Below are 23,518 nucleotides of genomic sequence, written 5' to 3' on the forward strand. Positions count from 1 at the left end.
AAGCTTACAATTCGGGCCCTTTCATATTAACATCAAAACTAATATATATATATATATATATATAAAATAATCCGAATAATAGAATCAAAATAAACCAAAATACATATATATATGTATATGAAAAAAAATCCGAATAACATAATCAAAATAAACCAAAAATACATAAATTAAGAAAGTACACAATGAAAGAAGGTTTACATAATTGCTCAAAATAATTTAATCAACAATAAATATTATTTAAAATGAGCTCTTCTTGCATTTTTTGAAGCAAAATCATCAATTATGTCGTCATATGATATATCTTCCAATATGTCTTTTTCGATGCAGAGGATCGCCAAACCATTCAGTCTCTCTTGACTCATTGTGGTTCTCAAATAAGATTTCAATAATTTTAACTTTGAAAAACTTCTCTCAGTTGATGCTACAGTCATAAAAATAGTCAATAAAATTTGATATGCGACCACGATCATAGGAAAAATATCCATTTTCAATGAAAACTCTAAAATTTTAATTGATGTCCAAAATTTATTTGTGTCATAAGCTTCCAAAGGTAGCATCTCTTGCAACATTTGTAGTTCAAAAAACAGATCATGAGCATCGATATCAGACAGATCATCCTTTTTCAAAGCAGATTCAAGATTCACACAATATTTTCTCAAATCATCTTCATCCAATGTCATTAGCTGTTCTCCATCCAACAAAAATCCAAACATCTTTTCGAAAAAATTCAATTGCTCAAACCTACTCCTCAACTCCGAAAGAGCAACATCTACCACAACAAGAAAATAATATGTCCTAAAGCGTTCTACAGTTTTTTGTGATTCTCTTTCAGTGTTAACAATCTCATCAAATTGTCTCTTCCTAGAAGTTTGTCTGCGCTCATGAAATACAGAATCAACTCCTATATTACAAGCAATTTCTTTAGCAGAATTTATAGCAGATGAAAATCCTTCTTTCCTGTAATTCTCAAAAAAAGAAACAAGTCCTTTCAATTGTTTCACTGCAACATCTATACGCATCGTTTCAGATTGCAAGGATTTACTAACCGAGTTTATATTGTAGAGAATATCATACCAAATTACCAAGCTTAATAAAAATTCAAAGCTGCTAAGTTCATGTGTTGCCAGCAATCTAGCATCCCTCGACAATCTTGCATCATCGGTTACATCTGCTACCTTAAGTAAAGCTTCTCTGATTTGCCCAACTTGTGACTTAATGGTCTTGACACTTTCAATATGGCTTTCCCACCTTGTTGTGCACAATGACTTTAGTGTCAAATTATCCAAATACTCAAGTAGAATACTCCAACGTTTTGTAGAATTGGAGAACATTGTATACATGCATTGACATGCTCCAAAAAAAGATTTTTCCTTAACACAAGAGTTTTCCGTATCACAAATCACCGAATTAAGACAATGACTACCACATGGCATGTAAAACGCTCTCGGATTTATATCAAGCAATCTTTTTTGAACACCTTGATGTTTTCCTCTCATGTTGGAGCCATTATCATAACCTTGTCCTCTAATATTATCAATATCAAGTCCAAGAGAGTCCAATGCAGCACAAAATTTATTGAAAAGGCTCAATCCACTCGTGTTTTCAACATTCAGAAATTCTATAAAATACTCCTCAATTTTTACCGGAATACATGACACATCAACACACCGTAATATTAAAGTCATTTGTTCCTTGTGAGTTGCATCAGGAGTACAATCAAGTATCACTGAATAATACTTGGCTTTCTTTGTCTTTTCAATGACAACATTTTTCACTTTCACTAACATATTTTTTATCAACTCATTTTGAATTTTATGACTGAAGTAGTGATGATGAATTTATTTTTCTTTAATTAGCCGAAGATGTTCTTGCATTATAGGATCAAACTCGGAAATCATCTCAATCAAGCCCAAGAAATTACCTTTTGAATTATCCTCCATATTTTAATTCTTTCCACGGAAGGACAAAATATTTTTAGCTAAAAATTTTACCACTGCTACAATTCTTGTCAAAACTCTTCTCCAACGGTGTGTTTCATTTTTAAGTTGTTCCTGCAATTCTTTGTCAATTGTTTCATTCTTCCTCAATCTTACTTGTAACTCCACCATAGATCTCAAATTAGCAAGATGTTCACGAAATTTTTCATGTTCTTTAAGCTTCTCACTTAGATGCTTCCAGTCTCTAGATCCCTCTTCAGCTAATTGACTTCGTGATTGCAGATCAGTTTTGAAAAGCTTACAGTAGAAACAAAATACTTTATCCAACTCCTTTGGATAAACTAGCCATTTTCTTTCATGTCTTGTATTCTTTGGAAGAATTCTATTATAATGCTCTGCGGAAAATGTCTACCAAGTTAATCATGAGGGTATTCAAAATTAATCTCTCTAACTGGACCTTTTTCAACGAGTAAATCTCTCATTTTTGTATTAAGACTATCCCAAACTCTTGGATCAAATATATTCAGAGAATGATCTATGCTTTTATTTTTCTCATTATTATTTTTGTCTTCATCAATATCCACAGTGTTTGCAACATACACCTCTTCTATTTGTTCTTCAGAACAGTTTTTTTCTGTGTTTTGATTATCAAAATTGTCAATCAAATTTTCTTCCACTATATTCGTTTCTTTCAAAACAAACATATCCATAGAACCTTTCTTTGATTGAGTCATCTTCTTTTCTATATTTTTTTTTCTTTTAGCACTTCCAGAGGGATATTTTCTAGACATCATATTTCTTCAAGTGATGTTATACAAAGTACAAACACAACAAGCCAATGAGCCCTTGGCCCAATGGTTAAGGGTGAGGCCCTGAGACCAATTGGTCTCAGGTTCGATTCCCGCTGATGGCGGGTAGGTTTCCTAATTTATTTAGGTAGATTTAAGTAGTTTCATCGCTCGAGATAAGCAAGTCTCGAGTCCATGCTCAAGTCTCGTCGGTTGTGCGGGCAGTTTCATTACATTGTTGTATCGTGTAATTGTAATATTGATGAAATTATCCTTCATATCTCATAGTTATGAAATAATCCAAAAATAATTCATGATAAACTAACAAAACACACAATTCAGGTACTAATATAATTTATGACCAGTTAATTTAACTATTTAAATTCAAATTCAACAAAATCCCCAATTTTCAAAATAAGTTTTTGGAATTCAAATCCCTAATCCACGAATTTTCAGAATCTATACGAAATTAACAACAAATAAACATCTAAGTATCTAACATTAAAGAAAAAATAATATAAACAAAAAGCATTAAATCAAAATAAAATTAAACAATATATCAAAATTTGAAAATAAAAAAATTGAACAAGAGCGTGTAATTGACCTTGGAATTTGGATCTTTTTGCCAAATTTTTTCGTGTATTTCGTGAGTTCTGAAACAAGAATAATAGATAGTCAGATCGCTAAATAGACACTTACAAAGCCACAAAAGCCACAAACTTACCGAAGAAACAAAGTGTTGTCGCCTGTCAGATCTCTCAAAATAAAAAATTAAAACCCTTATTTTCCTTGTCCTTTGTGGGAAAGTATTAATGTATTATATGTAATATTGATATATATAAATATATATATATATATATATATAATAATTTTAAAAAAAAATTGGGGCACCATACAAAGGTGGGGGGCCCTGGGCACATGCCCTGGCTGCCCATGGCCAGGGCCACCCCTGCTCTCGTATATGTGTGAGTTGGCTCTCTTTAACTCATATACAAAGATATTGAACATGGAAGAGTGTTTTATAAAATGGGTTTGGTATAGAGGATTTAACATTGAAAGCTCATCTCTTCTTCTTCTTCCATGACATTTATTGATGTTTTGGTATTCCACTAACATGATCTTATTTAACATATAGTGTTTGCGTTTACATATTATGTCTAATTTGTATATTCGGTTTTTTTATTTTCTATAGGTATAATTTACATGTTTAGTTGTTCACAATAATATAACAGATTGATTAGTAACAATCTTAGATCTGTCTTTGTTCGAGTTAGGCCTAAAAATTGATTTCTTTCTCTTTTACCCAGAGACGGATGGTTGATGTGATGAGTCATGCTCATAAATTATTTTTTCGTTCAATTCATAAAAAGCTGATGATGGATTAACAATTGTATCTTGCATGTTAGAATCATACAGAACCAAATTTGCAGTTTTCCCATAAATTTTTATATACTTGTGAAATAAGCATTGACAATGTTGATTTTCTTCAAGGGTAAGTGCTCGAAACTTGGGTTTAGCATTTTTAGTAGAGCTTCAGATTTTTATTTTAAAGATATAAGGAATAACGAAGTTTGAATTTTGAGTTTATTAATTATTTTATCGCGTGATGAAATTTTTGAATGATGAATACAATTGTGTATAGCTATACAGCAGAGGATAGTGCACATTGAACTTGTACAGATTGAAAGCAGTCGAATGATTGTGGTTGAAATTTGCATCTAGAATTTGATCTATAATAAATTCGGAGATTTCAAGATATATCATAATTTGAGCAGTTACTAATGATGTAGTGAATTCATAAAGATCGAAAACTTTGATAAATGAAATTGGTGGATTTTTCGAATTAGGCTGTATTGGAGGTTGAAGTTTTAGATTATGATAAGCTTATAAATCAAGTTATAGTCAATTTGATCGAAAAATTATAATCGAAAAAAATCAAACTCGAGCTATGTTAAATGTTTGACGAACCAAAAAACGAGCCTACTTAACGAGCCTGAAAGCGAGCTCACTAATGAGCATGTTTAACGATCTCACTTAACAAGTCTGAGCTTCTTTAACGAGCTCGCTAACGAGCTTTGCTTAACGAGCCCAAAAACGAGCTCACTAACGAACTTGAAAACGAGCCAAACTCGAGTCAAGCTCGTTTAATATGATAAACGAGCCGAGTCCGAGCTCGAGCCGAGCCCAAGCTTTTATATAATACTAAACGAGCCGCATGATAAAAGCTCGAATCGAGCTTGAGCCCTTATTTTTGTCAAACGAGCCGAGCCCGAGCCCGAGCCCAAGTTCGAACATGATACTGTTCGGCTCGGTTTATTTACATTCTTAACATCAACCTTGTTAAATTTTATTCGTTAAACAGACCCTTATATTTTTTTTTTTATTTAAAATATACAACTCTCAAACACTAAATAAATGCACTTTCCTTTAAAAATAAGGAGCAAAGAGAAAAATGAAATCTTTTAGAAATAGGCCAAAAACTTTTATAAGAGAGATTGGAATTATATATGGAATATATATTACGACGAGAAAAAATAACAAACCGAAACTAATAACTAACTAAGCAAGTGCCGAAATCATAATAAAATAGACCCAAAAAATTTAAAAGAATTAATAACCAATATAAAAATGAAGTAATAAGATATATTAAATGGAATAATATGAAAAAATTTAATAATAATATTATAAGAATTTTAATTATATAATAAGAAATAATTTATCTTAATTAATGTCTAAAAACAATAGTAATAATAATAATAAGTAATGGTAAATAAAAAAATTAATAATAATAAAAAAATTGTTATTATTATTTTAATTCAATTACTATCACATAAAAACATCACGAGTGTAAGAACAAAATTGCAGAGTAAAAAAAACAAATTAAAATTAATATTAATAAATAAAATATTAATTTTAATATCGGTATTATTATTAATATCACCATCTTATTATTATTTTACATTTTATTTTAAATAATAGATTATTATACAAATCTATTATTTTATTATTAATTTTTTACATTATTATTATAATTAAATTATTTTATATTATTATTATTATCATGGGTAATTTGGTCATTTGTACTCAACATATAAAATTAATCAATCGTATTAAAATCATACCAAACACCAAAAAGTTTGTCACACTGTACTATTTATCCTTATATTTCAGCTTTTTGTAGTAGCCCGGTTCCATTTTACAAGATTATGTGACTTTAAACATGTTAGAAAATGACATATAATTTTAAAAGTGTCAAAACATGTTTAAGGAGTCCTTATTTGATGAAAATAAGTGAAAAATCAGATCCGAAACGTCCGAAAATGGTGGGGTAGGTCCCGGGGGTCCAAAAATGACTTCAGAAGGACCCAAACAGTTCGGAGCACACGGACCATTTCGGACCCTCCGAACCACATCGGGCCCTCCGAACCCGAGTTCGGATCGTCCGAACTCAGCAGAGCCAGGTGTCTTAAAGGCTCAGACAAGTGGCAGTTCGGACCGTCCAAACCCAGTTCGGATCGTCCGAAGCCTATAAATAGGCCCTCCGAATTTCAGATTTTTCACACAATTTCAAGTATTCTCTCTCGGCCTTTAGTGCATTCTAGGGTTTTGGGGTGTTTCCAGCCTTCCTAGGCTTGGTCCGGAGGTTGGCCAGGTGCTCCGGGGTTGCGGCGGAGCGGTGCCCAAGTTCTGGGGCAGTCGTCATCAACGGGCTAACGACGGACGCAGGTATAGCTCTGGCTCCTTATAGTAAATAGGGAGTATGCTATAGCGTAGTCAAGGCTTTTAGAATAAGATTATAATGCATGAGTACTTTGCATTGTAGTGCGGATTATAGGCTTGAACATAGTGCTGATCTAGCATGCCTAGTTTATGAGGTACGGAAGTATTATTCGAGATATCTAGATTGAGTATGCATGTATTATGTGTTTGCATGTTTTATATGCCTTTATATACAGCATGTCATGACTGTATGATGCATACATGAGCATGTTGAGCTTTTACCTTAGATGTATCTTGTAGTAGGGCGCTCACCCTACAAGTTTATGGATGGTTGGATACGTAAGTCTTGTGTCAGGTCACCGTGATGGTTGGACACATGTACTAGTATCAGGTCACCATTATCCACTGGGTATATGAGCCACCTCCTGATGCGACGGCGCAGCGTGCTATATACCCTGGGCCCGGTCTTTGAGCTTGTTTCTTGACCTGAGAGTCTTGGTACCCAGTTCACTTTCATACATGCACACATAACACCGTATACTCATACTCTCGTACTGAGCTTATCATGCTTACGTCCCATACTTTGTTGTATCTGGACACCCTATTCCATGGGGTAGGTCTGCGGCTGGATGAGACGGGTGGTTCCAGGAGAGCTTTGGCGATGGAGGACCAGCAAGATTATTGTCTAGGCTTTTGTTTCAGTTGTATTTGGGTTAATACAATGGATTTTATTAAATATGGTTGTAAACAATATTTTATTGTTGTTTAAGTTTTTCGCTGTTTAATTTCTGATTTATTTAATTAAGTTAAATGCATGCTTAAGCTTCTGATTAGTAGGTGATCACGGTGCGGGTCACTACACTTTTAATCTCTTCATTTATCTAGCTTTCGTTTATTTTATACTTCAAACCAAACGGAGCCAAAAAATGCCATCAAATGGAGAGCCAAAATGAACACAATAATTATACAAGTAACCAAAAAACAATAGAAAGAAAAGGAGAAGTCACAGTACTATACCTACCATTGTCCCAATATATTTATTTTTACTATGGTTATTAGATATAAATTGCACGAATCATATTTTTTTGTAAAAAAAATAAAACAAAATCAATTCCTCTGAATTCCAGAAAAAATCACAAAGAACTGCCTAATATACATATTAATGCTCAAGTTTAGTTTGTTAAGGTTGGCAATAGGAAGCAGGTAGTTTCTGCACATTGCATCCTTAAAATACTTGCAATCTTTTTCGAGATCTCTCGACGAATGAATGACCCGCGGACTTATTGATAATCACCATACATCTCGCAAGTATCGTCTAGTCAACCCGTGAATTATAACTTTCTCATGAATATCTCGTGTAGTCGTCGAATCAAAAATTGTGCAAAATTTCAATTTATTTTTATACAAATTAACACGTAAGACCGGTTTACAAAAACATTTTGTCAATAATTATTTAAAGATAGATTGAATGCTCCTGATATAGATATTCTTGAGTAGGTCGGATATTACAAACATAATATGTGTACAATATCACAAGAGCTTTTGTGATAATAAAGTACAGTAATTTAATTTGAAAAAAATAAATTATTTAAATAAGATATTCAAATCTATATTTTTTTATTTTTATTTTTTCTTTAGTAGTGTGAAACAATTTAATCGAATGTCTCTCACTAAACTTTCAAAACAACTTAGGTCATCTCCAACACATATCCTCTATATTTCATCCTCTATCCTCTAAATAGAGATTCCTAATCTCTATTTTCAAAAAATTTCTCCAACATATATCCTCTAAATATTACCAAATACTCCATTTTCTATTTTATTTTTTTAAATCATATATATTTATATAATAATAAAATTACATAATATGTTTTTCAACTATATTAATTGGATATGGTTAAAATTAAAATCGTGTAATATATTAATAATTATGTATTATAATGTTAAACATATTAAAAAATTAAATTTACAAGACTCGTTATTTTTTTAAAAAAATATGCATTTATTTGGTTATTAAATTGCAAACACATGAAAACAGTTGCATTGCACACAACACAAACATTAATCATACAGACAAAATAAAAATTTAAAAAGGGGAACATCAGGGGGTTTTAAGCGTCCAATTGGCATAAAAAAAGGTCAAAGGAAAAAGAAAAGCTAATGAAGAACACTCGAATGACCTTTCCATAATGGCCAAATGTAGTGAGAAAATGGTGGCTGTGATGGATAATGCTGAGATCCATCGAAAAGAGCTCATTGATATTGAGAGACAAAGAAATGATATAATGGCCGAGAAGGAAGATAATAAAATACTATTGTTGAACCCCATGTCTGTTGATGAGCCAGTGCGTCCATACTTGATCAAACAGCAACAAAACATTTATAAGAAAAGACTAGCAAAGGGGGATAGTTCCGCTGGGAATTTTGCACCTTTCGGACAATTTTTTGGAGGAACTTCACCACCCGAACCCAACCTATCGGACTACTAGTTTATTTTCTTGATTACGACGAGTGTGTTTATTTTTATTGTTATTTGTTTTTTTTTTGTTGGTGATTTATTCTCGTGTCAAAATAATCGCATGGTTTTCAAGTTATATTAAGTCGACAAAATGTTTGTAGTAAATCGTGTTTTGAATAAAATGTTTGTGCTAAATTGTTTTGTGTGTTTCTAATTACTTTGTTCATAATTTCCATTTAATGTTATTTAAAAATAATAAAATTACAATTAATTTATTGAAAAATTATAAAAAAAACAAATAAAATTTAATTAAACTAAAAAAATTAAACACTGAAATTAATTTTAAAAATAAAATGGGAGATCACTCAAAATAATAAAAATTAGACCAATTTACCAAGTAATATTTAATATAAAAACTGAAAATAATTTAAAATAGGGACTAAAAAATAAATTCATCATTTTCAAGGTCTAAAAAATAATTTTGAAGGATGGCATTTTCGTAAATATGCCAACCCAACCCAAGGTGGGTTGCGGGTTAGGCGGGTCGGCCCGTGGGTTGGATCACGACAAATAAAAATAAATAAATAATATTATAATTAATTATAAATATAATTTCATAAATAAATATTAATAGAAACATATTAATAAAAATTTTAATTATTAATTTCATGTGTGTAAATTTTATATAAATTAATTAATACAAAAAAATCACAACTTTTATTAAAAATACATATATAACAATAAAAATAAAAATAAATTATTAATTATTCTGGCCCACAGGCATGGGTGCCAACCCGCGCAGGTCGTGGGCCTAGGCGGGTTAGCCCATCTAGGCCCACCTTTTGTTGGGTTGAAAAAATTTCAACCCAACCAACTTAAATTGTGTGGCGGGCCGGGCCAACCCGACAGACCTAACCCAAATTGACGGCTCTACTCATAAGTGTATGATTTTATTTTTAAAAATAAGTTAGTAAAACGTTTCACGTTGGGATAAACATATTTAAATATTTTTAAAATGATGATATGTCTGGTATTATTATTTTTTTAAATTGTTGTATTTACAAAAATGATATCATATTATGAAAAACAATTCAAATAAATATTCGCAAAAACTCATAAAATCGTCTCACAAATCAATTTTGTTAAATTAGTCTTTTATCACATGAGACTACTCATAAATATTTTAGACTGACATATTTTTACAAAAAATAGTTTGAGCGTATTATCATAAATATTAAAATTAATTTTTATGTTAAAAATTAATGTTTTTCTAATAAAATTAATAAAAAAATATCAAATAATTTAGTGTTACCTTTATTTGTTCAAATAAAAGTTGACAAAAATTATTAATAATAATTATTTTACTCAAGTATATATCGTTACATATTTATGCTATCTATATTATATTATTAAAATTTAACATTAATCTCAAAAAAATGACTCGTAAAATTATCTAATGAGAATTTTTATATTACATAAAAGTTAAAAATAGTTAATAAACTGGCAAATAACTCATTTTAACCAAAATTCCAAATATGGAACGAAACTTTGAGTTCAAGAACTGATTGTAACAAAAACTTGGATTTCAAAAAATAAATAAATAAATTACGATTTTAGAATTGTTTATTATATTTATATTTGATTATGTCCTCTATCGTGGCAGCACTGAAGCTGTAAAGACCAGCCGCCGTTTGCAGCTCCAAGATCTACGAGACTCCCTCAAATGGCGAATCCCGGTGGAGCAGACGATACTCCTTCAACCAAGCCTTTGATCACTCACGTCATCTTCGATATGGACGGCCTTTTACTCGGTAATTATGACTTCAAGATCGATTAATCCCGGAAAATGTTGGTTTTATGCTAAATTTTGTTTTTTTATAATGTATTATGTCATAAAGTGTTTTTAATTTGGAATATCGTTAATGGGTTTTTGTATCTGACTTTGTTTGGTTTACTGATTGTTTCTGTTCCTTGTGTTTTAAGGCTTTTTTTTTTTTTTTTTTTTTTTACTGTGGGCCATTGAATTTAGTTGATTAGTCATTGCTGAAACTTTCAGTGTTGTGATATATTCTTTCTTTATTTATTTTTTTGCAAGTCAAAGATTTCTGTGTTTCTACAATATATTATGGAGGCTGGCAAACCAGGAATTTGGTAGGATGAGTTCATGTGTTTTGGTGAATGCTGAATTTGACAATCCAAGTGTTCGAGAATTTGTTTCATGTTGAATGAATTTTACGAAGCTAGTCTAGTAATATCAAACTTTAGCCAAAGGGTGAAAGGATAATGGAAAATGTGAGCAACATTTTACAACTTGGCAACTTAATTTGGCAATAAAGGATGACCATATTTTCTGTTGTCAACTGTGGAAGTAGTGGTGAATTTGTGTCAACTCAAGTCAGAAAGACTTTGCGATTTATAAGTGGATTTTAGAGGTCGAATCCCCGCCTCTGGATGCCGTGCCCTGAATGAAACAGGGACTTTCAAGTGTATATTTATTTTGTCCTTTTGACTTGTAAACGGGGGGGTATTTCTTTTTGTTTCGGGAATCTTGTTTTTCTTTTGGAAAGTGCGTTCAATAGCATGCATGTAAAATGATAAATAGAGTGAGAGGTGAAAGAACGATTCAAGGTTTAAAGATTTTCCTTATAGTAATTGATATGATGAGCCTGATATGTTTTTCTTTTCCGTAGATCATTGCATGTATTGGTGGTTTCTCATCCTGTAAAAGCTACTCTCTTTTTTTCCCCCCCACTTTTTACTGCTGTTGATGTCTTTCATTTTCATCCATTATCCTATTTCTTTAACCTATTCTAAATAGTAAACCTGTTGTTTGTAGGGCTTTCATTTACCTAATTGTGTATTTATTCAGATACAGAGAAGTTCTACACTGAAGTTCAGGAAATTATCATGTCTAGATACAACAAGACGTTTGATTGGTCACTCAAGGCTAAAATGATGGGTAAGAAGGCAATAGAGGCGGCTCGAGTTTTTGTTGAAGAGACTGGAATTAGTGATTCACTCTCTGCCGAAGATTTTCTTGTCGAAAGAGAGGATATGCTGCAACATATGTTCCCGTCAAGTGAACTCCTGCCAGGTTTTTGTATTTTCTTTTTCTGATATTTGGTTTGTGATGTTGGATATTCTGTTTATATTCTAACATCTATGATGCGACTCTGTACTTCAGTATCCTATATCAGATGTGAAAGCACCGGTGCACTGGCATGGATAACTGTGTTTTCTTTTAGATATAAGTATCTGTATGTGAAATAGCAATTATCAGTTAACAAATCTTTCTGCTTCAAAAAGTGAGAAGGAACCATTACAAAGTATCTGTAGACCATAACTAGGTGTGGCTGCTTGCTGAAATCGAATCATATTATTAAATGACAATTTTGGGTTTTCTATGATAGTTATACTGGAAAGTGCACTTGCCGTTAGTTTTTAATTACTGCATTTGTCTTTAGATTAGATGTTTATCTGAGGAAACTGATATTGGAATGAATAAAACAAACTTAAATTGTCACCAGTAGTAGTTTTCCTCCATTAACTTTGAGCACTTGATTGTCATGGCCTGTTCCTAGTCGCTGCAGACTAAACTAACTGTGGTTTGTCTCTTTTAATCTCTTACTTTTCTAATCATAAACGGGGACTTCAACACTCTTCCTTCACCAGCTTATTTGGACAGCATTCTCTTTGTTCCCTCTGACTGTTACTTTTTTGTTGCTTATCGTTGTAATACAGGAGCCAGTCGTTTGATTTTGCACCTCCATGCAAAAGGAATACCAATTTGTGTTGCAACTGGGTAGGCCTTAGTTTTATAGTCTGAAGTCAGGAGATTTTGTAGTGTTACTAATTTTAGCTAGATCTGCTGCGAGTTAATGAATGGAATGTGCCTTACACAGTTCGCACAGGAGGCATTTCCAATTGAAAACACAAAAACATGGTGAACTTTTTTCACTAATGCATCATATTGTTCTTGGTGATGATCCAGAAGTTAAACAGGGGAAACCATCACCAGATGTGTTCCTTGCAGCAGCTAAAAGATTCGAGGTATCGCCTCTTTTTCAATGAAGTATAAGTAGTTGTTTTCCACTAGTACAGGCTACAGATGCGTATTTTTGTTAGGAACATGCTGATCATTAATGCACCTTACCAATCCTCCACTGGAACTCTATGTACTTTATTGCTTCTGGTTCCTGGCAGCAATCTGATCGTCAATCTTTTGTATCTATCAAGTCGTATGGATGGATTCTGAAAAATAGATAATTTTCTTGAGCTTCTGTTTTTTCTCGAGTTCTTAATTGTACTTCTGGATGAGAGAGATTGATTTGAATTGCAGACATTCAAAAATATCATATGCCTTAGATATGAGGCTGTGTACTTTGTGGTTTGATCAATTTTCTATTAGTTTGGCAGTGCAGAGGAAGAATTTAATTTTATTTCATCTCCTGTCCCCTTGCTACATGGGCTAAGAAGTTGAACAACCCTCCCCTGACCCTACCCCTATCCCTACCCCTACCCCTACCCCTAAATCACTATTTGGATATTGCGATTATCTTGTATTAATTGATTGCTAACCAATGTTGATCTATTATTCTGCTGAAAAATTTAATATTACCTATATTAGTGGGATAAATTGAAGTTGCTTGTTTTTAGGGAGGACCGATTGATCCAACCAATATTCTTGTTTTCGAAGATGCACCATCCGGCGTCCTAGCAGCCAAGAATGCTGGCATGTAAGCCTATGTTTGCTGTGTGTCTTTATAGCATATTGTAGTATTGAAGTCGTCGTTTTATTGAGATAATTTGATGAACTGGAATTAATGGAATGACGGGTGGTACAGACTTGGCTTTCACAACGGAAGGATTGAAAGTAACAAAACTTTGATATCTTTTGCTAGGTCCCTTCATGCAAGTAAAGAACTCATGGAATATGCCTTGCCATGAAATAAAATAATGAAACCTTAGAGAAAAAGTCATCTGGTTCTTTTTTGCATGTTTCTTGACATCTTGCTACTTCTAACTAAATGCACGTGATTTTAACTGTTTGTCCGATGGCGATTCTGGAATCAGGTCAGTGGTGATGGTTCCGGATCCAAGGTTGGATCGATCATTTCTTGAAACTGCTGATCAAGTTCTAAGCTCCCTGTTGGATCTTAATCCCAGCGATTGGGGACTGCCGCCATTCGACAGTGTAGCTAGCTGACCACAACATTGATCAGTGTGGTTGCCATTCTATCTTTGCATTTTTTCTGCAACTTCTTGAAATTGCTTTATGCATTATTTGCAAATTCATCCGTCGTTAAATTTAACATAAACAAAACATTATGGGACGAAGAAGATTGATATTTATATCAGTATTTAAAATTTTGTTACAAAACAGAGATTAGATTTTGTGTGTGAGATTAAAATTTCATTTTATGTTTTTGAGAATGATTAGGATTTGAAATTAAAGATTAAATTTTTTTTTTTGCTATGTCTCCCCTTTAACTATCTTCTTGCACTATACAATGATGAATGAACCATTTTATTGAATATGACAAACAATATAATTTTTGCTGAATCTGTCGAATTTCATAGATGATAATATATAAATTACAACAAACATCTGCAATTAGTTAGTTTATATATTTATTTATGATGATCTCATTTCAAGTGAAAAATAGATTAAAAGTCATGCACGTTAATTATTTTGACCAGCAAATGTGGAATTCAAATACAAAATAGATTAAAAGTCATGCACGTTAATTATTTTGACCAGCAAATGTGGAATTCAAATACAAAATTTCAATATCTTTGTGTACAAGATATCTTTGTAGACGCTCAGAAAATAACTAAACGAAAGCTACAACATAAAGTTTTTAAAAAATAAAAAAATAATAAAATTAACAAATATTTTTTAAAATTCTCTAATATACAACAAGTAAAAGAATTTAAATTCGAAGGTGCCTATTTCGGATATTCAAATATTCTTCATCAATATGTTAGAGAAAATTATCAATCATTAAGGTAAGAAGAATCCCGTGGTAAGGTCGCCTTATATTTCTGATGTAATGTGTCAGGACTTGGTTTGATATGATATTATGTTTCCTAAAAAAAAAAAAAAACAAATCCCTTGTTTTTTTTTTTAAATTTTTGCACCCTTCTAAAATAAAAAATTTGTTAAAAAAATCTAATCACTTATTTTTAAAGGTTGCAAACACTACTTAAATAGAACCATTATTTTAAAAATTTACGATGATCACTCATCTATTACACCGATAATATTACTATCTGTCCTCGTATATTTTGATATAAAACGATCACGTAATTATTTGTTGGATTTCGTAAACTAATTTTTGTTTTGATTTCAGAATATCCCGTGATCATCTTGTACAAATATTCAACAAAATTATCACCAACATATAACAAGTCATTGATGTCATAGGTGAGTTGCCATCTTTGGTGCCTCTTTCGTTGCAACTTGCAAGTATGCGCGTTTGGGGCATTTGAAAGTCAACGCTTGGACCCATTAGGTTATAGTTGTCAAACTTTGACTTCCCATTCCCTCAAACTACTAAAAATATCAAATATTAATAATAATAATATTGCCTTGTTCGCAACGTAGTTTCATTCAGAATTCAGATTATAGTTTTTTTTTTTTTTGAAAATACGACACACCGAATTTTATAAAAGATCAGAAGAGGAATTACAAACATCTTGTCTTAGCTAAAAAAAATCATGATTTTTATTGGTTTTTTGTCGCAAGTGTCGGGTGTTTATATATCTAAGGTATCCTGTATTAATCAGTGTAAATATTGAAATATGGATGTAATTATAAAAATTAAGTTTAATATTTTTTTAAAAAAAAGTTAACATCATTGTTGGTATGTCTAATAATCAGTGATTGCTTTACAATTCCAAAAGTGTGTTGGTAAAATAATGTGGATAGTCATATTCCTTAAATAATTTCAACTTTAGACTATAAAAAAAACTCCATGCTACGATCCTTTGAACGATTTGTTTATAGGAACCAAAAGGGACCTTTCCAACTCATGTTTTCAAATCATAATTTATTTCCTCTTTCACAAATGTTGAACTTATAATCTATAGGCTTACTTGCATGTGTGAATTCGTTAATTTAGTTAGAACCACTTATTATATATATTCCCACAATGGAAAATTATTATTATAATACATACATATGTATATCAATTTCACACACTATTCAATAGGAACTTGAGCTTCATTTGGTAGCGAATTTGGTTTGAAAGATCTTTTAGAAACATTTCTCAGTTTTTTTTTTTATAAAATTTTAAAATTTTATTAAGAAAAAATTTAAAAGTACTTCCCAAAAGCTCTCCTAAACACTATCTCGGTTGAATACACAAACTCTTTAATATGAATTTGGTCTCACTTGATTATACCAAACTACATTTACGTTTATATTGATTGAAGTACAAGCAAAAGTTAAGAGTAAAATAGAACTTTCAGTTTTCAGTTGACCTATTAATTACTCATTTTCTTATCATATACGATGTATGATAGTTAATCTACACACGCAAACATGTGTATAATCATCTAGTGATATATATAAAGAAGTTGTCAACTGTGGCTCCTCAGTTCGCATTTACAAGAAAATTATAATTTTGATGACATAATTACTATTCTTGACTTTCGGAGGAGTTCCCATTTGAACGGATTAGTATTTAAAAGAAAAAGACCGAGGGATTTGGTGGGATATTATTGTTAAAATTGCATTAAAAAAAATCCCGTCAAAATTGAAGGTATTTGGTGGGATTTGGTAATTTGTTGTACTTGTTTCTTCTTATTTTAGGCAACTAGTATTGCACTTGTATAAAATTATTGGTATTTTCAAAATTTATTATTTCTGGATTAAATATGTCTTAAATTATGGTTGTCAAAAAATATGTCTTAAATTATATCGATTAATTAAATCATCAAAATGCTATGAATCTAATAATTTTACTTATTTTGTCTTTAAAGCACATTAATTAACTTTATATGATTAAAAAGAAAACAGATGACAGGATAAAAAAATATTTATACTACTTTCATTTTCATTTAATTAATTTTACCTACATCAATCTCGTTATAATTTTTTTCGTTAAACAGACACTCATTTTTTATTTAATAGACATAACTCTCAAAAACTAAATAAATGCACTTTCCTTTAAAAATAATGAGCAAAGAGACAAATGTAATCTTTTAGAAATAGACCAAAACTTTTTATGAGAGAGATTGGAATTATATATGGAATATATATATATTACGAAAAGAAAAAATAACAAACCGAAACTAATAACTAAGCAAGTGCCGAAATCATAATAAAATAGACCAAAAAGTATATATAATGTCACGAATAAATAAATAAATAATAATAATAATAATAATAATAATAATAATAATAATAATAATAATAATAATAATAATAATAATTTAATCATATCATCATTAACACAGTCACGAAATAAAGAATAATTTAATCATCATTTTAAGTATGCATAAAAAGTGCCAACAAATGGAGCCAAAATGGACACAATAATTATACAAGTAACCAAAAAACAAAAGAAAAAAAAATTTAACACTACACCTACTACCGTTGTCCCAATATATTTATTTTTATTATGGTTATTAGATATAAATTACACGACTCAAATTTTTTTGTAAAAAAAAAAAATGAATTCCTCTGAATTCCAGAAAAAATCACAAAGAACTGCCTAATATACATATTAATGCTCAAGTTTACGTTGTTAAGGTTGACAATAGGAAGCAGGTAGTTTCTGCACATTGCATCCTTAAAATACTTGCAATCTTTTTCGAGATCTCTCGATGAATGAATGACCCGCGGACTTATTATGATCATCACCATACATCTCGCAAGTACCGTCCGGTCATCTGCAGATTCTTCACCAAGCTCTCCGCTTTCGAGCTGTCCAGAGATCCCTGATAAAAAGACTCATTATTAGTTAGGCGCGCAACGATGTGGCAATGGCAATGGCAATGGCAATGGCACATTCTAAAAGAGACTATGTACTGGAAATGATTTTATAGGAATCATTTGTCTATCATTTATCAATAGTTATAGCTGATAGTAACACTACCACACAGAATCCAGAAGTAAGAGGCGGGGCGTGGCCGGGTAGCTGTAGCTACTTTAATTTCGAGCAAAAGCATATTAAGTTCAAAGAGTGGTGTTCTAGAAGGTTGTAGCAGATTGAAGTGAGTGTGAGGTGGTTATTAGGCACATGTAAAGAATGTGTCATTTTTTATAGTCTAAAAAGTTGAGACTTCTCACAAGAAACTAAGGAGGACCTCGCTCCCTCAAGTAGTTTTCATCAGAAATTGTCGTTCGAAATACAATGAAAAAGGAGTGGACAAGCTCCGCCAAGGAAAAAAAAAAAAGGACCGCACAAGAGAAAAATCAGAGCCGCGGACCTGTTCTTGCGCTATGGTGTGGAGGGTTCGGTGAACGTCGCGAGCCATGCCTTTGGCATCGCCACATACGTAAACATAGCCGCCCTCGGAAATTGCATTCCACACATCAGAAGCCTGCAATTCAAATATCACGTGAATTATAACTCTCTCATGAATATTTCGTACAGTCGTCGAATCAGAAATTGGCTTTTGCCACTTGAAAAATCTACATGAGTGGTGCAAAAAAGTTGCACACTTACCTTTTGCACCATCTTATGCTGCACATATTCTTTAGTGGGTCCCTCGCGCGAAAATGCAATAATAAGATCTGAAATCACACCAGCTTCAACGAAGTTGTTTAACTCGTCCTTGTAGATAAAATCCTGCAAATTGCAAGCAGCTACTATGAATATTTACCTACATGATGCCTTAAAACAATGTCATGGACCGAATGCTAAGACGATCACTAACCATTTCACGGTTCCTGCACCCGAAAAATAGGGTCGCAGGACCGAGTTCGAATCCGGATTCCTTTAGAGCTAATCTTTCCTATAATATAAGTTGTAAAGATTAATAGAAAATTGCAATGATCCAAATTGTATTCAAGTCACAAAACAATATTCAAGATTCAAAAACATTTTGCACAAACCTGAAGAAAACCGCGAAATGGAGCCAAACCAGTACCAGGACCAATCATTATTATTGGTAGTTTAGGATCTGCAGGGAGCCTGAAGTTTGAAGTTCGGACAAAAATTGGTGCCTGACTGCACTCGCGACTGTCTTCCAAGGATACGGAATTCTGAAAACGGGTAGCAATTGAGAATCAAGGCTTCAAAAAGAGCAATCAAGTGACAAGAAGGTGTGCTGAGCACTAGAGGACAATTCGAAGCAACGAGTGCAGTGGATTACAGTATCATATGCAGATGCAGTGTGCCACACATAATCATGCCATTTACAACAGCACAACAAAACCGTACATACTTACCGTCTCAACCAATCAATTATGGCTAAGACATGGAAACTCAATTGAACGATAATGGAAAAATACCTTCATCCACGTGGAACAAACACCCTTGTGAATCCGTCCTGTTGGTGTTTTCTCGTAAACCAAAGCACATGTCACATGGATCCTAGATGGTGAAATTCTGGAAGAACAATTAGAGGCAATGAGAATCTGAAAGATTGGGCACCCTAACAAAATATGGGAAAATTTGACAATTGATTATGACGAAACAACTATTTTATCAGAGTTAAGCAGACCAACTCCAAATTAACAAAGATCATGTGTTGTACAGATATTGCAGCAAAAATCTCGAAACTTTATCATGATAGAGATGGGATAGGATGACGAACACTCACTTCGGGAAGATGAGATGGAATAAAATCTGGCCTGCAGACGTGGAGCAACTGCGGCAAAGAAAACACCAAGAGGAGGTCTGGCAGAGGGGAAATCAGCCATGACCTCAAGTAGACTTCTCTGGCTTGCAATGACATATTGAGCATATTCCTCCTGATGACGCATCCAAATCCATGAGAAAAAGCTAGTTTTCGGCTTTGGTATCATACACAAAAGATAGTAATCCAAATACATAATGAACCTATTCAAACCTTTCCAGCCGGAGAAGTAAGATGATTGAGTCGATCAGCTTCATTTGGATCAGAAGCATAAGCCGCCAATGCGAGCAAAGCAGACTGGGAAAGAAGACACATTTGAGAGACAATTATTCTCTGCAAGAAAGGAAAATTTGATGACAATGCAACATTACATACCTTTTTGGGAGCACTCAAAAGATCCGCATATTTAGTAAGTGCAGTCCTTAAAGTGCAAGGAGGGAAAGGAGGTAGCAAGGAGCCACCACAGAGTGGAGTGCCATCCTCTTTAACAGCGTGAATAGAGAAGTATGATTGCGAGGGAAGATTCAATAACCTTTCTGCTTCCTCCACTGTTTCAATCAAATTATCACAATAAACGCCAACATGATCTCCAGTTTCATATCTGCAGAATAGAAGAAGCATTTAGACTAATAATAAGATTCATTCTTCTCCCAATGTTGTCAGGGACAAGACGGCTCATCATTCAGAAAGGACATGCAGAATTTACAGAATGCAATGGGTATAATATATTAATGTGTAAAACCAGGAACTCACGTTAGTCCAGTTCCAGATATGTCAAATTCCAAGTGCGTGCACGAGCGATCAGATGCAGGAGAGTGAAGTTCTCTTCTTACAGCAACATTTACTCTTCAGAACAAACATAAAAATGTCAAGTAAAAGAAAATAAATTGCCACTTTAAATTTAAACGAGCAGAGGTCCAAAGAGGAAATAAAAAGGAAAATGGTAGCATCTCGTTACATGCAAGGATGCTGAGCATCATATGCGGTATTGCCATTCGCTGAGCCATTCTCCATAACCGACCCATCTGCCTGGTCATAGAATACAACTCGATATTCCAAAACTGCAGCAGTATAAGGAGTAGTGCCAGAGGCCGAATCCTCGTCAAGAAGTAATCTATCCAACTCAGGCCACACTAACTCACGCCTGCATTACAATCAAGAGTTCCGGTTATTTTAAGCTAATGGAGAAAAAAAAAACCATTGTACTTGTTAATCATTATCCCAGTACCATGCAGTGAAGTCATCTTCAATGCATTGATCATCGTCTCCAAGACCCACTGGGACAAGCCTCTTTCCACCTGAAAAATGCACACGTCCAGTAAGAAATGGAAACACAAGGGAAGACCATAAAAGAATAGAATAAATATACTCTGATAAAATTTGTCTCTACATCTCAAAAAACTAAGGAAAGGCATACATAAGTTGGCAGACAAATAAACAATTCTGAAGTAAACAAAACTTTAATTGAATTTTGTTTACTTCAGAAATTGCACTTCTCCTAAATCTAGAGAAGAAAAAATACCTTGCTCAGCAATCAAGTCGTCCACAACATTTCCAATCTATTTGTCAAACAAAGACAAAAGAACGAAACTTCAGTCAAAATTTTCAAGAGAACAATCTTAGCAAGGTAAGCCTCTACTCATATACATGTATCAAACAAGCAGATACCTTGTTGAAATGTTCATATTGCCGGTTCCCGAGCCCAAATACACCATAATGAAGATTCTTAAGCCAATCGGATTTTTCTTTTCCCTGTGTCACAAAACTTAGAAATTAACCCCCAAGTACACCCTGTATTTTGACATCTTAGAAAATTGTTAGGACTAACAACTGCCTCCGCCGGCAGGCCGACTCAATCATGGTATTTGCCTGCTGAAAGAATTGAGTTATGCTATCAAAGTTCTTGGTAAAATGACAATTGCCCGATCTTTCAGTTGACTTGAAAATTAAGATCATGTGATTTGCAAGATGTTATCTAAAAACAACAGTTGCCCATCCAAAGAGCAGGCTACACGTGACTCTAAGACTGCTTTATGATTTATAAGTTCTGATTGCTTCAGTACCAGTGGCTATAGCCTTTATGAACTGGCAAATGCTTAATCCAAAATAGTTAGCGATACTTCAAAGGGTTTTACCTCTGTAAACCATTTGTAGAACCTAGCCGCATTGTCTGTTGGCTCACCATCTCCATACCTGTATCCAACCAAACCTCACCGACTCAGTAAATCATTAAAGAAGCGTCTTTTTACGCAAGTATCTGCTTTTTGGTTAAAAATTCATGAACCCACGTGGCTAGGAAGAAGAATGCAAAGGTTTCCTTCTGCAGCTTCTCTTCATACTCGTCATCATCCGCAGCATAATCATCCTACCCAGATTAAAATTAACCGGGTTAAATCTTGATTCCAGGGGAGAAAAAAAGAACATAGAAATATAAAAATTGAAAATAGGGAAACAAAACTCACCAAGTCAACAACTTTAAACTTGGCCTGTTGATATCGTGCTTTAGCTTCCTCAGCCAGAGCCTTTACAGAAAGAAAATCAAAGAAATTTATAAATATGACAAAGAAGTTCGAAAACTAAAACTAGACGACAAACTCATAATCATAAATATTTCCATATTATAATCCTTGACTATGAATTCAAACATGATCCCCCTTTCCAAGGAGAATATCCCAAAGTAGAAATCAGATTTGTTTCGCTCCTCCGATTTGTTCGAAATTATTCTTTGGTTTTACCTTAGCGAAGCCTTCAGCGGTACCAGTCTGCGTCCCAAAAAATATGGTAACTTTCTTCTTCCCATCATCCACTTCCTCCGGCCCCCCCGGCGCCTTGGGAATCACCAACCTCGGAGGCTCCGCCTTCTTCCTCGATCCAGACGCCCTCCGCCACACCAGCACGACAACACACCCAATTATCACCGCAAACGACGTAGTGAGCAGCATCATGAGGTCCCTGTTCTCCATCAATATCGCCGGCGCCGCATCCGACGACCCATTTGAGCCATCGATCTTGACCACTTTCAACAACGCAGCCATGAAATCAAACGGCGAGAGCTTCTCCGAAGTGGGTTCCATGGCTTCTCAACTAGGATCACGCAAGATTCCCGAACAAGCAAAAGATTTATCGATCCTCGTCCGCAAAACACTAAACAAACGGCTGGAACAAGTGGCCCCCGATTCGCAGAGTCTCTCCCTCTTCTCCGAAGTATTGATGAGATTGGTTGGGAGTTGAAAGAGCGATGTGGAGAGACTCTGACTTTGAAGAAATGAAAAATGGAGGCTTTAATGGAGTTTATATGGAGAGGGAAGAAGCCACGCCCACCAAACCAGACTCCTCCACCCACCTAACACACACACACTCACACACACCAGCCCACGTTTCCTGTATTCAGCTGGAAAACATGTGTGTATATTATACATACATGTTGGAGCGAATTAAAGATCCGACCCGTAGGCATATTTATTATAATTAACTCGAATTTTTACGCGGAAAATAACCTTTTTTTTTTTTTTTTGTCTACTAATTTTATATCTCGTCTTAGGAGATGATGTAATGAATTTTTGTTTTCGATTATTTTAATTTGATTATCGGAGTGTCATCGAACAACCCAGCAATTTCTGTGTGACATCAACATTTTCGATATTATGTCAATATTATGGTGTCATGTGAACACTCAGCGAGATAGAGTTGTGAGAGGGAAAAAATCAAAGTTAGTAGGCAAAAACCGAAATTAGAAAATTTTGTAGAGCAAAAACCAAAATAGGAAAATTTATAGTTAACAAAAAAAAAATAAAAAAAATTCC

At 33.4% G+C, this 23,518-nt stretch overlaps 3 protein-coding genes across 3 annotated transcripts; 1 reads left to right on the forward strand and 2 right to left on the reverse strand.

Annotated features, from left to right (window-relative positions):
* Positions 1-233: 233 nt before the first annotated feature.
* LOC140888457 (uncharacterized) lies at positions 234-1,787 on the reverse strand. Its single transcript, XM_073296142.1, has one exon. The coding sequence runs from the start codon at positions 1,785-1,787 to the stop codon at positions 234-236; it is 1,554 nt and encodes a 517-aa protein (XP_073152243.1).
* An 8,779-nt stretch (positions 1,788-10,566) lies between these two features.
* On the forward strand, positions 10,567-14,212 carry LOC140891137 ((DL)-glycerol-3-phosphatase 2-like). The gene is made up of 6 exons (XM_073299459.1): positions 10,567-10,714; positions 11,773-11,997; positions 12,645-12,705; positions 12,806-12,953; positions 13,560-13,639; positions 13,977-14,212. Exons 1-6 carry the CDS (start codon positions 10,627-10,629, stop codon positions 14,107-14,109), a joined length of 735 nt encoding a protein of 244 aa, XP_073155560.1. The 5' UTR covers positions 10,567-10,626; the 3' UTR covers positions 14,110-14,212.
* A 3,162-nt stretch (positions 14,213-17,374) lies between these two features.
* LOC140886635 (NADPH--cytochrome P450 reductase-like) lies at positions 17,375-23,083 on the reverse strand. Its single transcript, XM_073293327.1, has 18 exons — positions 22,451-23,083; positions 22,178-22,237; positions 22,004-22,080; positions 21,851-21,908; positions 21,384-21,467; positions 21,238-21,274; positions 20,944-21,013; positions 20,674-20,859; positions 20,469-20,561; positions 20,091-20,316; positions 19,929-20,012; positions 19,683-19,830; positions 19,369-19,469; positions 18,970-19,119; positions 18,792-18,869; positions 18,581-18,703; positions 18,342-18,455; positions 17,375-17,849 (listed from the first exon to the last, which is right to left on the reverse strand). Exons 1-18 carry the CDS (start codon positions 22,787-22,789, stop codon positions 17,769-17,771), a joined length of 2,109 nt encoding a protein of 702 aa, XP_073149428.1. The 5' UTR covers positions 22,790-23,083; the 3' UTR covers positions 17,375-17,768.
* Between the last annotated feature and the right edge of the window lie 435 nt (positions 23,084-23,518).

Source organism: Henckelia pumila, chromosome 3 (assembly GCF_033568475.1).
Source record: "Henckelia pumila isolate YLH828 chromosome 3, ASM3356847v2, whole genome shotgun sequence".
In the NCBI taxonomy this organism is placed as follows: domain Eukaryota; kingdom Viridiplantae; phylum Streptophyta; class Magnoliopsida; order Lamiales; family Gesneriaceae; genus Henckelia; species Henckelia pumila.